Below are 14,567 nucleotides of genomic sequence, written 5' to 3'. Positions count from 1 at the left end.
CTCATTTTCTTTGATGAAAAACAGAGTTCCTGGAATCTGTGAAGTAGGGAATAGAAACTAAAGTATTCCTCTTCCTGCTTGTTATCTACTCATTCACTTCCTCCTAGATCCCAATTTGGAGAACTGTTTCTGAGTTATAGAGTTTGTGTTTTGAAATATTGCACAAAAATCTGAATATGTGTAACAAAAATAAAATCATAGACTTGAGTGCATGAAGAGTTTACCAAAAATTTGACTATGTTATGCTTTTCAGTATTTTGGAGAGATGATCAGACAGATTTAGAGATCAAACCCTAACTTTGGCACTTAAGGTCTGTATGATTTGAGGATTTGAGAAGGAAAACGATTTGTCTAATTTCCTCAACTGGAAAATGAGGAATTTGAACTAAACTTTAAGGCTCTTTTCAGTTCTGAATCCTATGATTATAATTGTACAAATGATCGTGGAAAACTGTTTCCTTACTATACTAATAATTCTTATGGCCTTGCATCCATTTTTATATTTTGAAAAAAATAAAGTGCCCAAAACAATTCTGCCTCAGAATTGTCATGCTAATATGTTTTGCCTTTTGAGAGTCAAGTAGGAATATTAGGTACATAAGTAGAAGGATGGCAATAGCTTAGGTATACTTACACTTGAAACCCAAGTGGTGAGAAGAGCACTGGCCTAAAAGTCAGGAGACCAGGGCTCTTGTCCTGACTCTTCCAGTTTGCTTTTATTGCTTTACTTAAACCAAAATATTGAGCTCAACCACAACTAGGTGTCAGTATAGCAGGGGGAACTATTTTGGACTTGATTTCTGATTAGTGAGATTCAACCGGTTTCTGAAATAAAATCAATGACACCCTTAGTAGGAAGTTACCAGTCCATCGTAGACTTCATGATAAAGAGAAAATATACTTAGCATTGTCCAATTTCTATAAAGTGGATAGAATGTTGGGCTTATGATGAAGACCTGGGATGAAATTATACCACTGCTACTTAATGTCCATGTGATCAAGGACAAGTCCCTTAAACTCCCTAAGCCTCAGTTTCTAAGTTTTTAAAATAAGAGGGGCAGTTAGATAGCATGGTGGCAAAAGTGCAAGGTCTAGAGTCTGGAGGACCTGGGTTCAAATTTGGCCTCAAATAATTCTCAGCCTTGTGACCCTGGGCAAGTCACTTAACCTCAATTACCTAGCCTTTGCTGCTCTTCTACATTAGAATTGATACTAAGAAGGTAAGAGTTTTAATAAATAAATAAACACATTTTAAAAATGAAGCTATTAATACCTGTATTATATCTCAAAGGATTGTTGTGAGATTCGGGTGAGACATTGTAAATATTTTACAAATTTTATGAAGAATATAAATTCTTTCAAGACAGGAACAGTTTTGTTTTTCTCTTTGTAACTGCAGTGTTTACTGTAACTCTCATTCCTTGTACCAGAGTATTAATAATTTTTTGTTCCTGATCCCTCTTAGTGTTCTTTTTTTCTGTTCATTATCTTCAACTTTCCTGTATATATTTTGTTTGCATATGTTGTTTTGCATACTGTCTGCCCCATTAGACTATGAGCTTCTTAAGAACAGGTTCAGGTTTTTTTTGGTCTTAAATTACTTGTCCAGGATCACACTAACTAGGAAATATCTTAAGGTCACATTTGAATTCAGGACCTCCTGCCACCAGGCCTGGCTGTCTGTCCACTGAGCCACCTTCCTGTCCCATAGACTCTTTTTTTTTTTTTTTTTTAACATTTTTAAGCCCTTAACTTCTGTGTATTGGCTCCTAGGTGGAAGAGTGGTAAGGGTGGGCAATGGGGGTCAAGTGATTTGCCCAGGGTCACACAGCTGGGAAGTGTCTAAGGCACCATAGACTCTTAATGCTTGTTGATTGTTGAATTGCATTGAATGGGAATGATAGAGAGAAGGCAGAGCTACTCAATTCTTATTTTGTTTCTGTTTTCTTTGTTAAGGAAAAGATCTTTGGACTTGAAAAGACAGATGAAAAGTGGCTTTTAACAAATTTTAACCAGGATAAATAAGGATAATACAGACATCATCTAACTGCCATCAGTGAATTCAAGAGTTCAAGTTACATGGCTCAGGTGAACTATATTGTCAGGATATTGAGAAAACTGTTAATGAGTATTAAAAAAAACCATGAAGAATGCCACAGGGCTGTAGAAGAGCAAAAGTTTCCCAATTTTCCCTAAACAAAAAAGAGTAGGATCTCTCTATAATAAGCCTATGCATTTGACTTTGATTCCTGGCAAAATTTTAAATATATTATTAAAGGTATACTTAATGAATATCTATATAATTAAGCAATGATCACTAAGAACTAGCATAGCTTTTTCAAGAATAGTTTATTTTGGGGGCAGCTAGGTGGTTGAATGGTTTGAGAGCAAGGCTCTCATAGAGACTAGAGGGCCTGGGTCAAAATTTGCTTTCAGATACTTCCTAGCAATGTGACACTGGGCAAATCACTTCACCCCCATTGCCTAGCCCTTACTGTTCTTTAGCCTTGGAACCAATAGACAGTAATGGTTCTAAAATGGAAGGTAAATGTTTAAAAAAAAGAATAGCTTCTGTTGGACTAATTTCATTAATTTTTTTGACAGGGTTGCTATTACTAGACTTGTAGATCAGGGTAATATTGTAGATATAATATACCTAAATATAAGAAAAACCTTTGACCATTTATGTATGTATAGGAGAGAAGTATGCCCTAGGTCTGTGATGGTAAACCTATGGTATGTGTGCCAAAAAGGGCATGCAGAGCCCTCACTGTGGGCACGCCTGTAGTCCCTGCCAGAACTAATTACTAAAAAACCATAAGGACTTGGAGCAGAGCTGTTCCCCTCCTCTTCTCCATGTACCTGAGGACATTTCTCACTTCCCCTGTCCCTCTGCCTAGTAGCCAATGGGAGTGCTTCTTATCTACCCTGTCTGGGATAAGGGAAGGGAGCTGGGGGGGTGAGTTGGGTGTGGATGCCTCACTTGGTCTCAGAGGTGGGATGGAGTTGGGGCCCAGCACTCTGTCTCCCAATGGTTCACTGTCAGTGTATTAGATGATAGTGCTATAAGTTGAATTCAGATTTTGTTGAATGACTAAATCCAAAGAATAGTTAAAACTCAAGATCATTTTGAAGGGAAATTAGGAGTAGAATACCCCAGGGATCAGTTTTTGACCCTGAGCTATTCTAGATTTTTATCAGTTACTTGAATGAAAATATGGATGTCATCTATCACATTTGCAGACTGTACAAATCTGAAAGTTATAGATAAGATACTGCATGACAGAGTCAAAATCCAAACCCAAGATCTTCACAGTTTATAATCATGGTCCAAATCCAACAAGAAAACATTTAATAGGGATAAGGCCTTACATTTGGTTTCAAGCAAAATCAACCTTAAAAGTACAAGATCTTGGGAAGTAAATTATTTTTCATTTTGTCTGGAAGGAGAAAATGGGACATTGAATATTTGTACTTAAGGGCAAGCAATATATCTGAAAAAGAGCAGTAAAAAAGAGCAGCAACAACAAAACCAAGATATTGGGACCCAGATATGTTTTCACCTTTTCAATCTTGGTTTGCTTGGTATAAGATTCACTTAGTATTCTTAGAATAATGCTGCCTCAGTATATTTATCTATTGAGCAACTTTAGGAATTGAGTTTTTTTTGGATTGGCGTATTTTATCATTTTGGGTATTTCTGCCATTGATGAAAAATATAGCCTATCCATGCCTGCCCATTCTGTTAGACTCTTTATCTCTGTCTTTATTTGACAAGTGCCAGGTATTGTGCTAGACACTGGGAATATAAAGTCAAAAGCAGAACACTTCTTGCCTTTGGGGGGGTTTATATTCTATTTGGGAAAAACAATATGAACACATGTAAATAAATACAAGGTATATAAAAATAATAATTTCCAGGATGGGCTATGGAATACTAGCAACGGGGACGGGGAAGAAAGGATTGATAGGCCTTGTTTAGGAGTTGGCACTTGAGTTTAGCCTTGAACAAAGATAGATATTCTAAGAAGTGGAGGTAAAGAGGTGTTTAATCATGGGAAGAGTCTCAGTGAAGGTACAGAGATAAGATAGAATAGTTAGGAGACTGGTTTGATGTATTTGCCACCAGTGATACATTCAACTTGCTGGGGGTCTTCCTAATACTCTCTTGATATCCCATACATGTCAGTGGAGCACATAATCTATCCAGCCATTCTCTCTTTTTATATTATTGTGTGACCATCCCATTTTCTTTTTGTTTGAGATCCTTTACTCTTCTCTTTTCCGTTTCCTTATTTGTAATATGCTGATGAAGATGGCTAGTTTGAAGCTTGCTTGGGGGTCTGGTACTGGCTTTCATGAATCTGGACAACAGGATTCCAGGTGAGTGACTTAGTTCCTCTGGGGTATGTTATATGGAGAATGGAGGTCCTGTTCTGAGGAATAACCACAAAGACAAACATTAAATACCTACTATGACGTGTAAGAAGGAAAATTTTAGGTATTTATAAATATATATTAAATATGTGGCTGCCAGGAATCAACAATTCAGGTTGATTCCGTAATTAAATCAGACCCAAGTCAGCATATTTACAGTCTGGTAGGTAAAAAGTAGGAGTAAAGAGAAAAGGAGAGAGGCTAGTCCAGGCCAAAGGCCTGGACGGAGAGAGAAGAAGGTTATAAAGCTTAATAAATGAAGCTGTAAGCCACAAGGCCCAACAGCCAGATAGGCAGAGTTTAGAATAGGCCCAGCTAGGCCAAGGAAGTCAGCCTAACTTACCCACGTGACAATATAGAGTGTAATCTGTCTGTGGTCTCAGGAGATGCTTCTTCTTCCAGTTCGAGATGGCAACTGCCCCCACAGGAAGTTCACTCACTTACTTAAAGAGATCGTGTCTTTCATCACTTCCTGTGGTCCACCTCTAATTCAAATGGACAAATGGCAGTTTCTACATTGATTTGGACTGCCCAAAGGGCAGTTCCTTATTCTTGATTTGTTACTTATTGTCATGTGTGGGTAACTCGTCTCCCTTCCCCACTAAGGGAGGTGAGAGTGACATCATTAGCATGCCTGGGTTGAGTAGAATTTTGACTATTAATGGGCTGGAGCTAATTCTATTTACACAGACATAGACATGGTGCCAAGCACTGCAGGATACTAAGAAAAGGAAAACTAGCCCTTGCTCTAGATCTCACAATATGCAAACAGTCCTTTACAAACAAGATCTATATAAGATAAATTGGAGATTATAGGAAAGGCACTAAGACAAGGGAGAACTGGGAAAGGCTTTATGCAGAAGGTGGGTCTTTAGCTATAATTTAAAGGAAGTCAAGGAAGCTTCAAAACACAAATGAGACTGGAGAAAATTCTAGGAATGGGCAATGACCGGTGAATATACCCTGATGTGGGAAATGGAGTGCATTATGCAATTAAGAGCAAAAAGCCTAGCTGAATAATTAACAATTCATTATTAAGACTAGAGAGGAGTACTGAAATATGTAGATTATCTGACTGGTAGTTGTTGATGATATGAGATACTAAGGTTGAGGGTATCCCACAGTGAGGACAGGTCACCTCAGGCTCAGTGTGCTTAATCAACTCTCAAGCAAGTTAAAAAACAAGTTCAAGGGTTTATTTCTAAACAAAATCACTTGGAAGGGAGTATTAAGGATAGGCTGCCCTAATCTAAGGTGTCTAGCTATGCCAGCCTTCCTTTCTATGGGCCCTGCAAAGAGCCATTTTCTAATCTCGCTACTCTCACTACACTGATGTCTATAAAACCTGTCTAACTATCTACCTGAGCTGCTAATCCTCCCAGTTAATGTTCTGATTAGAATAATAGTCTTTCAGGATAGACAGGCTGATCCTTTTATTTCAGGGATCAAACCTCTTTGGGCTAGGCCCAAGATGACTTGAGACCTATCTCACTGACAGTTGCTGGCTGGCCGGTAGATATCTTTTATTCAGCAGTTGGGAACACTTTCTCTGGATACAGGAACACAGGAACACAGGGATGAAGGCTGGGTCTCAGCAGGATCACAGGTATCTGAAGGTTTGGCTTCATGGGGAAAAGGATCAAACTCCTCAGTTTGAAGAGATCCCCAAGCAGGAGGAAGTTCTCAGCTTTAGTCTTATCCCTTTACCAGAAATCTGAAAAAGCCTCCAGCAACTCTGTGTCCTTTCTTATAATGTCCCCTTATTCTTAGAATATAGCCTTTGGTTCCAGGGCGTGCGGCTAGATCCAGCACCCTGCTCTCTGGGCAAATCTCTCTTACCTGTTTCCTTATAATAGTACATACAAAGGAAGATGGCCAGGATGAATCGTGGTGAAGGGTCTAGGATCAAGTATATAAAGTGAAAAAGAAAAAGATGTGCAGAGCTGTTAAACCAGACCAGCTATAAACAGGATTTGTTGTGACACAATTTTTGAGGAAATTGAGAAATGAAGACCCAAAATAGCTATACAGAAGATAGGAAGAGACTCAGGACATGGAAAAAAATGAATTTTCAGAAAAGGCAATTGTGAAAAGATATCTTTATTAGTTAGTTTACCTGCCTTTCCAATCAGTATACAATCATTGCGAAAACAATTCACAAATATTCCTGTATCACTACATCATCTGATTGACAGAAGGGATAAGCTTTCACAAGTGGATTTCTATAGAAAACTATGTACATAATCAGATGACTAATGGAAAAATACAAGGAATATAAGACTTTTCTGTTCTTATTGTTTCTTTAAAATAAAAATTGATTAAGTAGAACCAAGTGACCCTTTAAAGATTCTCATGCATCATCTTAACATCAGAGTTCTTCCAGTCAAGGTATGTTTACAATTTCAGTGAATTTTTATTTAAAATATATTTCACATGGACAGCTAGGTGGCTCATTGGATTGAGAGCCAGACTTAGAGGTAGGAGGTCCTGTGTGAAAAAAGGAATACGAAAATGAAATATGAAAGCAAGTGATGTGATGCAATGACATTTAAGTCCACCAGAGGGCGAAGCTTTATTTTTATAACAAGACTTTAGTTATACATATTATATTATGCTGATTACATACAAGAAAATTATAGCAAAGTACTCATAGAATATTAATGCTTTAAGTGACCTAAGAGATCTTCTAGTCAAATCTCATCATTTTACAGATGAAGAAACTGACAAATGAATAAAGAAAGGAGGAAAGCGACTTTTCCAAGGTTATTTTACTAGGGAACAGCTGAGCCAGGTAGAATTCCAAGCTCCTAACTTGTAGTCCAGTATACTTTTCTCTACATTGTCTTCGTATGATAAGAGAGAAAATTGTCTTCAAACAACATAAATTTGCATTGATTTAGAGATTTCTTCCTATCAATCTAGTAAGTCAGGGAATGCTATGGACTATTGTATCTAGATTTTTAAAAAGTGTTGGATTAAATTTCTTATAATACCTTTTTTTTATACCTAAGATTTTTTTTGTGCTGAAGAGAAAAGTGGACTCAGTGATAATTGTCGTTAACTGGGTCTGAAATAGTTCGGTGAGTAGATACAAAGGGTATTAATGGAAGAATTGATAGGAAAAAATATCTAGGGATTTCTCCTTTGGCCTTATTCTTCTGGACATGTTAATCAACAGTTAATATAAAAACATAGATGAAGTCTTCAAATCTGTAGATTAGCATAAACTGGTAATGATAACATGCATTGGATTATAGAATCTAAGTCCAAAGAAGGTCTTGTCAGGCTAGGAAAGTGAAATGAGTCTTAAGAACATGAAATTTAATAAGAATAAATATAAATATAAAATCTTATATCTGGGTTGGAAATAAGCCTACTGCAGAGGTACATGATAGGAGAGAGTGGGCATGTGAAAAAGACCTCAGGAGGGAGCTTAGTATGATAGTATTTTGATATAGCTGGTGATGGAATACAGTGGTCAAAGGATATGAATGGTTTCAAAAGAACAATTGCAAAAGATAAATGATGGCATGAAAATAATTAATGAAGAGATGCTAATGAAAATAACTTGGGTTTTACTTCATATTACACAAATTGGAAGAAATAAAATATGAGAGCAGTCAGAATTGGAAGGGCCATGAGAAGATGGGTACACTGAAATACTCTGGGTGGAGATGTGAAGTGGTCCAACCATTCTAAATATCAGTTTGAAATCATGCAAAAAAAAGTTACTAAACTCTCCATTCCCTTTAACCCAATCATCCCACTAGAGGACAATATATCCTAAGGAACTTGGATATTTAAGCAAAGATCTATTTTATTACCAAAATATTAATGGTATATTCCTTTGTGGCAGTAAAGAACTAGAAACAATGGATGCTCATTGATAGGAGAATGACTAGAAAAAAAAAACCTAATATGGGATAAAACCCATTATATGGGATATAATGGGATATTTTCATGTAGTAAGAAATGATATTATAAAGGAGAACTAATAAAAAGTGAAATAAGCAAAAAAAAGTGTGAAAAGACTACAATAAAGCAAATGAACAAAAATTATTAAAAAATAAATTAAAGAAATAGGGAAACTATTGAAGGTCTCAGAAGAAATGATATGGCATATCTGTCTAATCATTGCAGAGTGGCAGAAGACTTCTTGGACAGAATATTCAATACATTGTTGGATATGGTCCACAGTATCAATGTTTTCATCAAATTTCATCAAAAACAAAGTTTTATTTGTTAGGGAGGAAGGACTTAGTCTTTCGTGTGGAACAGAGTTGGCGTCTGTCATAAAGACAAGAAGTATCAATGAAATACTCTTAACTTACCACCCCTACCCCTCAGCCAATCAACTGTGTGAGACTTTAATGATCATGCCACCTATAACACTTTGTATATTATAAGAATAAACATCTCCCATCCTTACAATATCTATCTCCTCTTCATTCACATAGCTATTTCCTTAATTAGGATCTTATCATCTCTTATTTGGACTACTTCAGTAGCCTCTTAGTTGACCATATTTCCCCTCTCCAAGTCACCATTCTCACAGCTACCATAGTGATGCTCCAAAAGAATAGATTTCATTATATCACTTCCCATTCATAAAGCTCCATTGCCTTTTTATTTTCTCTAAGATAAAGTTCAATCTTCTCTATGACTACCCTACATTTTCAGACTTATCTCATGTACCCCTTCACACACTTTATGGTCCGGTCAAACTGACTTGCTTCTTGTTCCCTGAACCTCCTATTCCATTTCTTTCTCTGTGCATTTGCACATGCTATCTTCATGGTGTGGATACAATACCTCTTTAGTCCTAAGCCTTTGAATCTTCTGAGCGTCAATTCAAATGCCAGCTCCCACTGGAATTCCTGATCCCCTTTGTTTTTTTTTTTCTTTTTTGCTTAAAATTGTATTGTGTTAATTTACAAGTCATATCCACCAATAGAATGTAAACTCTTTTGCGGCAAGAACTCTTCTCAGATCTCAGCTTTGTATCCCTAGTACATAAAGTTTTCATTAAACTGAATGATTTGGAAAGTGGCTGGACTAGATAAGCTTTGTAATTTCTTCCAACTTCATAATTTCATTCATCATTCTGTGATTTTTACCTAACTCAGTTTGCCATAGTTCTTTAGTAATGCTGTAGAGTATAATCATCTTTCTTGGAAGTAATAATTCATTTAGTCATGTACATACTTCTTAAAATGTAAATATCCTGACAATAAAGAATGGAATCTATGAAGAAAGTGAAGAAACAGAAGAAATAGAAAGATGGTAAATAATAAATGCTCACCTCATTGGGTCACCTAAAGAATAATTTAGTTAAGATAAAGCTAACCTCTTAATGGAGAATGCCTTCCATGAATTTGCAACTTTATTGTCCAAAGTTGTTTATTATTACTGAATTTGTAATATAAAAAAAATCTGGAAATGCAAATTTCCTCCCCCATGCTCCTTAATTTCCTGGCCCTCTTGCTAAACATTTTCATGTCTCTAATTTACAATTACCTTAAAAAAGAAAACCCTTACCTTTCATTTTAGAATCAATACTCTGTATTGGTTCCAAGGTAGAAGAGAAGTAAGGGCTATGCTATTGGGATTAAATGACTTGCCCAGGATCAGATAGTTAGGAAGAATCCGAGGTCAGATTTGAACCAAGATCTTTAGTCTCTAGGCTTGGCTCTCTGTCCACTGAGCCACCTAGCCACCTCCTGCAATTATCTTTTAAAATATTCTGGTAAAACTTATGTTAGAAATCATGAGTAAGAAAATGCTAGTCTTTGTTTTTCCACTTCCCCCATATATTTGTGATTAAAGTGTTAATACTTTCCAGGTGTCTAGGACTTAGATTGAAGACAAATGATACTTTTGTCAAATTGTCCATAAAGTATTGGGTGGATAAGTTCAAAGAAGTTCATCTTGCAGCTTGCTAAAAAGTTTTCTGCTATCTGGTTCAATGAACCTCCAACAATCACTGAAGGGATATCTGTGAAGGGTCGCTTCCTAGTGTAAGCTGAATCTGGAGATGACTTTTTTGACTCAGAATTTCCATTTAAAAAGTTGTTCAAGTTTGTTGACATATAAGATATTTTTAGTCCCATAGGAGCCTGCTCTTGGTTTACTTGGTATTATCTCAGCCTCTTTCAACTGTTACAGTAATCCTTTTGATTTCTAATTGTCATGCATCTCTCCCTCTTGTTCTTTTGACCCTAGTCTTAGTAGTACAAAGTTTAACTAATTGTAAGTTACAAAATTTATTGATATATTCACTTGATTTTAAACTGAAATATCCATTGTCACATAGTACCCTAAGGATATTTTTAAGTAGTTGATTTCAGACATAAGCCACTTATAAAAGAACTTGATTATTATTGATATTTAAACATTTGTCAGGTTTACCACCTTCTTAATCTAGGACTCTGACATGTTTTGATACTCTGAAAATTATTTCATTTAGCATATATTAAGGTACCTACTGTGTGAAGAGCAGCATAATAAAAGCAAATGGAAGATAAGTATAATTTAAAGGAAAAATTTAAAGTGGACTTTACAGTAAAAAATATGTATACTATATGTATATGTTTATATACATTACATATAACTATAATATATCATTGTAATTATATAACAAACTTCTATGAAAGTCAGAGAGAAAGAACATTTTTGTGATTGATTGGGATCAGAGTAGGTTTCATGGAATATGTGACATTTGAGCAGAGTCTTAAAGGATTAATAGAGCTTCATCAAACAGGAATGCAGTGGATAAAGACATTTTAGGAATAAAGAACAAGGGTGGAAATGTGCAGGGCTTGTAAAGAGGATGACCAGTAGTAAAGCTTTGCTTGAACAGAGTATTTAAAAGAAAGATGTACTATATTTGATTTAGCTGGAAAGAAAGGGTGGAAAACTTTGAATCCCAGCCTAGGGAGTCTGCATTTAATTAAATAGCCAGTAGTTCTACAAGGGAAAACTAAAAAGAAAAATGAAGATTGAAGATTTCACTTCCAGTAAGTATAGTGATCAAGATGTGGTCTCACTCCTACATAAAAAAAGGAAAAGAAAGAATTACAGGTTACATATGGCCATGTGAAAACATACGTTTCTTCTATAAGAGAAGGCATAAGGAAATGCTTGAGGAATGTTTCTTTGCATTAAAATGTTATCTGGGATAATTATAACTCTGAATGTGAATGGGATGAACTCGCTCATAAAATGGAAGCAAATAGCAGAGTGGATTAGAAACCAAAATCCTACCATATGTTGTCTACAAGAAACACATATGAGGTGGGTGGACATACACAAGTTTAAGGTTAAAGGCTTGAGCAAAATCTTTTGGGCGTCAAATGAGAAAAAGAAGGCAGGAGTGGCAATTGTGATTTCTGACAAAGCCAAAGTAAAAATAGATATGATTTAAAAAGACAGGGAAGGTCATTACGTCCTGATTAAAGGCAGTATAAACCATGAGGAAATAACACTGCTCAATATGTACGCACCAAGTGGCATAGCATCCAAATTCATAAAGGAGAAACTGGTAGAGCTCAAGAAGGAAATAGATAGTAAAACCATACCAGTGGGAGATCTAAATATTCCTCTTTCAGATCTAGATAAATCAAACCAAAAAATAAATAAGAAAGAGGTAAGAGAGGTGAATGAAGTCCTAGAAAAATTAGATTTAATTGATATGTGGAAAAACATAGAGACAAAAAGGAATACACCTTCTTTACAGCTACACATGGTACATTCACAAAGATTGACCATGTAATAGGGCATAGAAACATTGCAAACAAATGCAAAAGAGCAGAAATAATAAATGTAACCTTCTCAGATCACAATGCAATAAAAATAATAATTAGTAAGGGCACCTGGACAAGCAAATCAAAAACTAATTGGAAATTAAATAATATGATTCTCCAAAACCAGCTAGTCAAAGAAGAAATCATAGAAACAATTGACAATTTCACTGAAGAGAATGACAATGATGAGACATCCTACCAAACTCTGTGAGATGCGGCCAAGGCAGTACTCAGGGGGAAATTTATATCCTTGAGTGCATATATTAACAAATTAGGGAGGGCAGAGATTAATGCATTGGGCATGCAACTCAAAAAATTAGAAAGCGAGCAAATTAAAAATCCCCAGATAAAAACTAAATTAGAAATACTAAAAATCAAGGGAGAAATTAATAAAACCGAAAGTAAAAGAACTATTGAATTAATAAATAAGACTAGAAGCTGGTATTTTGAAAAAACAGATAAAATAGACAAAGTACTGGTCAATCTAATAAAAAAAAAAGGAAAGAAGAAAACCAAATTGACAGTATCAAAGATGAAAAGGGAGACCTCACTTCTAATGAAGGGGAAATTAAGGCAATCATTAAAAACTATTTCACCCAATTATATGGCAATAAATATAACAATTTAGGAGATATGGATGAATATTTACCAAAATATAAATTGCCTAGATTAACAGCAGAAGAAATAGAATACCTAAATAATCCCATATCAGAAATAGAAATTGAACAAGCCATCAAAGAACTCCCTAAGAAAAAATCTCCAGGGCCTGATAGACTCAAAAGTGAATTCTATCAGACATTCAAAGAGCAACTAATCCCAATACTATACAAATTATTTGATATGATAAGCAAAGAAGGAGTCCTATCAAATTCCTTTTATGACACAAATATGGTACTGATTCCAAAACCAGGGAGATCAAAAACAGAGAAAGAAAACTACAGACCAATCTCCCTAATGAACATAGATGCAAAAATTTTAAATAGAATATTAGCAAAGAGACTCCAGCAAGTAATTAAGAAGATCATCCACCATGATCAGGTGGGATTTATACCAGGAATGCAAAGATGGTTCAACATTAGGAAAACCATTCACATAATTGACCATATCAACAGTCTAACAAACAAAAACCACATGATTATCTCAATAGATGCTGAAAAAGCCTTTGACAAAATACAGCATCCATTCCTATTGAAAACACTGGAAAGTATAGGAATAGAAGGACCTTTCCTAAAAATAATAAACAGTATATACTTAAAACCATCAACAAGCATCATATGCAACGATAAATTAGAAGCCTTCCCAATAAGATCAGGAGTGAAACAAGGATGCCCATTATCTCCTCTATTATTTAACATTGTACTAGAAACACTAGCAGTAGCAATTAGAGAAGAAAAAGAAATTGAAGGTATCAAAATAGGCAAGGAGGAGACTAAGCTATCACTCTTTGCAGATGATATGATGGTCTACTTAAAAAATCCTAGAGAATCAACTAAGAAGCTTGTAGAAATAATCAACAACTTTAGCAAAGTTGCAGGATACAAAATAAATGCACATAAATCATCAGCATTTCTATACATTTCCAACACGTTAGAGCAGCAAGAGGTAGAAAGAGAAACACCATTTAAAATCACCCTAGACAATATAAAATACTTGGGAATCTATCTACCAAAACAAACACAGCAATTATACGAAAACAACTACAAAACACTTTCCAAACAAATAAAACTGGACCTCAACAATTGGAAAGCCATTAACTGTTCATGGGTAGGACGAGCTAACATAATAAAAATGAACATACTACCCAAATTAATTTACCTATTTAGTGCCATACCTATCAAATTACCAAAAAACTTCTTTACTGAATTAGGAAAAACTATAACAAATTTCATTTGGAATAACAAAAGATCAAGAATATCAAAGGAAATAATGAAAAAAAAATGTGAAGGAAGGGGGCCTAGCAGTACCAGATATTAAACTATACTATAAAGCAGCAGTCATTAAATCAATATGGTACTGGTTAAGAGATAGAAGGGAGGATCAGTGGAATAGACTTGGGGTTAATGACGTCAGCAAGACAGTGTATGATAAACCCAAAGAGCCCAACTTTTGGGACATGAATCCACTATTTGACAAAAACTGCTGGGAAATTTGGAAAACAATATGGGAGAGATTAGGTCTAGATCAACATCTCACACCCTACACCAAGATAAATTCAGAATGGGTGAATGATTTGAATATAAAGAGGGAAACTATAAATAAGTTAAGTGAACACAGAATAGTTTACTTGTCAGATCTCTGGGAAAGGAAAGATTTTAAAACCAAGCAAGA

At 35.4% G+C, this 14,567-nt stretch overlaps 1 protein-coding gene across 1 annotated transcript in view; it reads left to right on the top strand.

Annotated features, from left to right (window-relative positions):
• The first annotated feature begins 4,328 nt into the window (after positions 1–4,328).
• Positions 4,329–14,567, top strand: part of EIPR1 (EARP complex and GARP complex interacting protein 1) — a 171,795-nt gene continuing 161,556 nt past the window's right edge. The window contains exon 1 of the mRNA XM_044663614.1: positions 4,329–4,383. Within this exon, the coding sequence (XP_044519549.1) occupies positions 4,359–4,383 (25 nt within the window). The 5' untranslated portion in view covers positions 4,329–4,358. The remainder of the gene's footprint in view (positions 4,384–14,567) is intronic.

This window comes from Gracilinanus agilis, chromosome 2, assembly GCF_016433145.1.
Source record: "Gracilinanus agilis isolate LMUSP501 chromosome 2, AgileGrace, whole genome shotgun sequence".
Taxonomy (NCBI): Eukaryota; Metazoa; Chordata; class Mammalia; order Didelphimorphia; family Didelphidae; genus Gracilinanus; species Gracilinanus agilis.
Note: the sequence above shows the minus strand (reverse complement) of the source record. Positions and strands in the feature narration are given on the sequence as shown.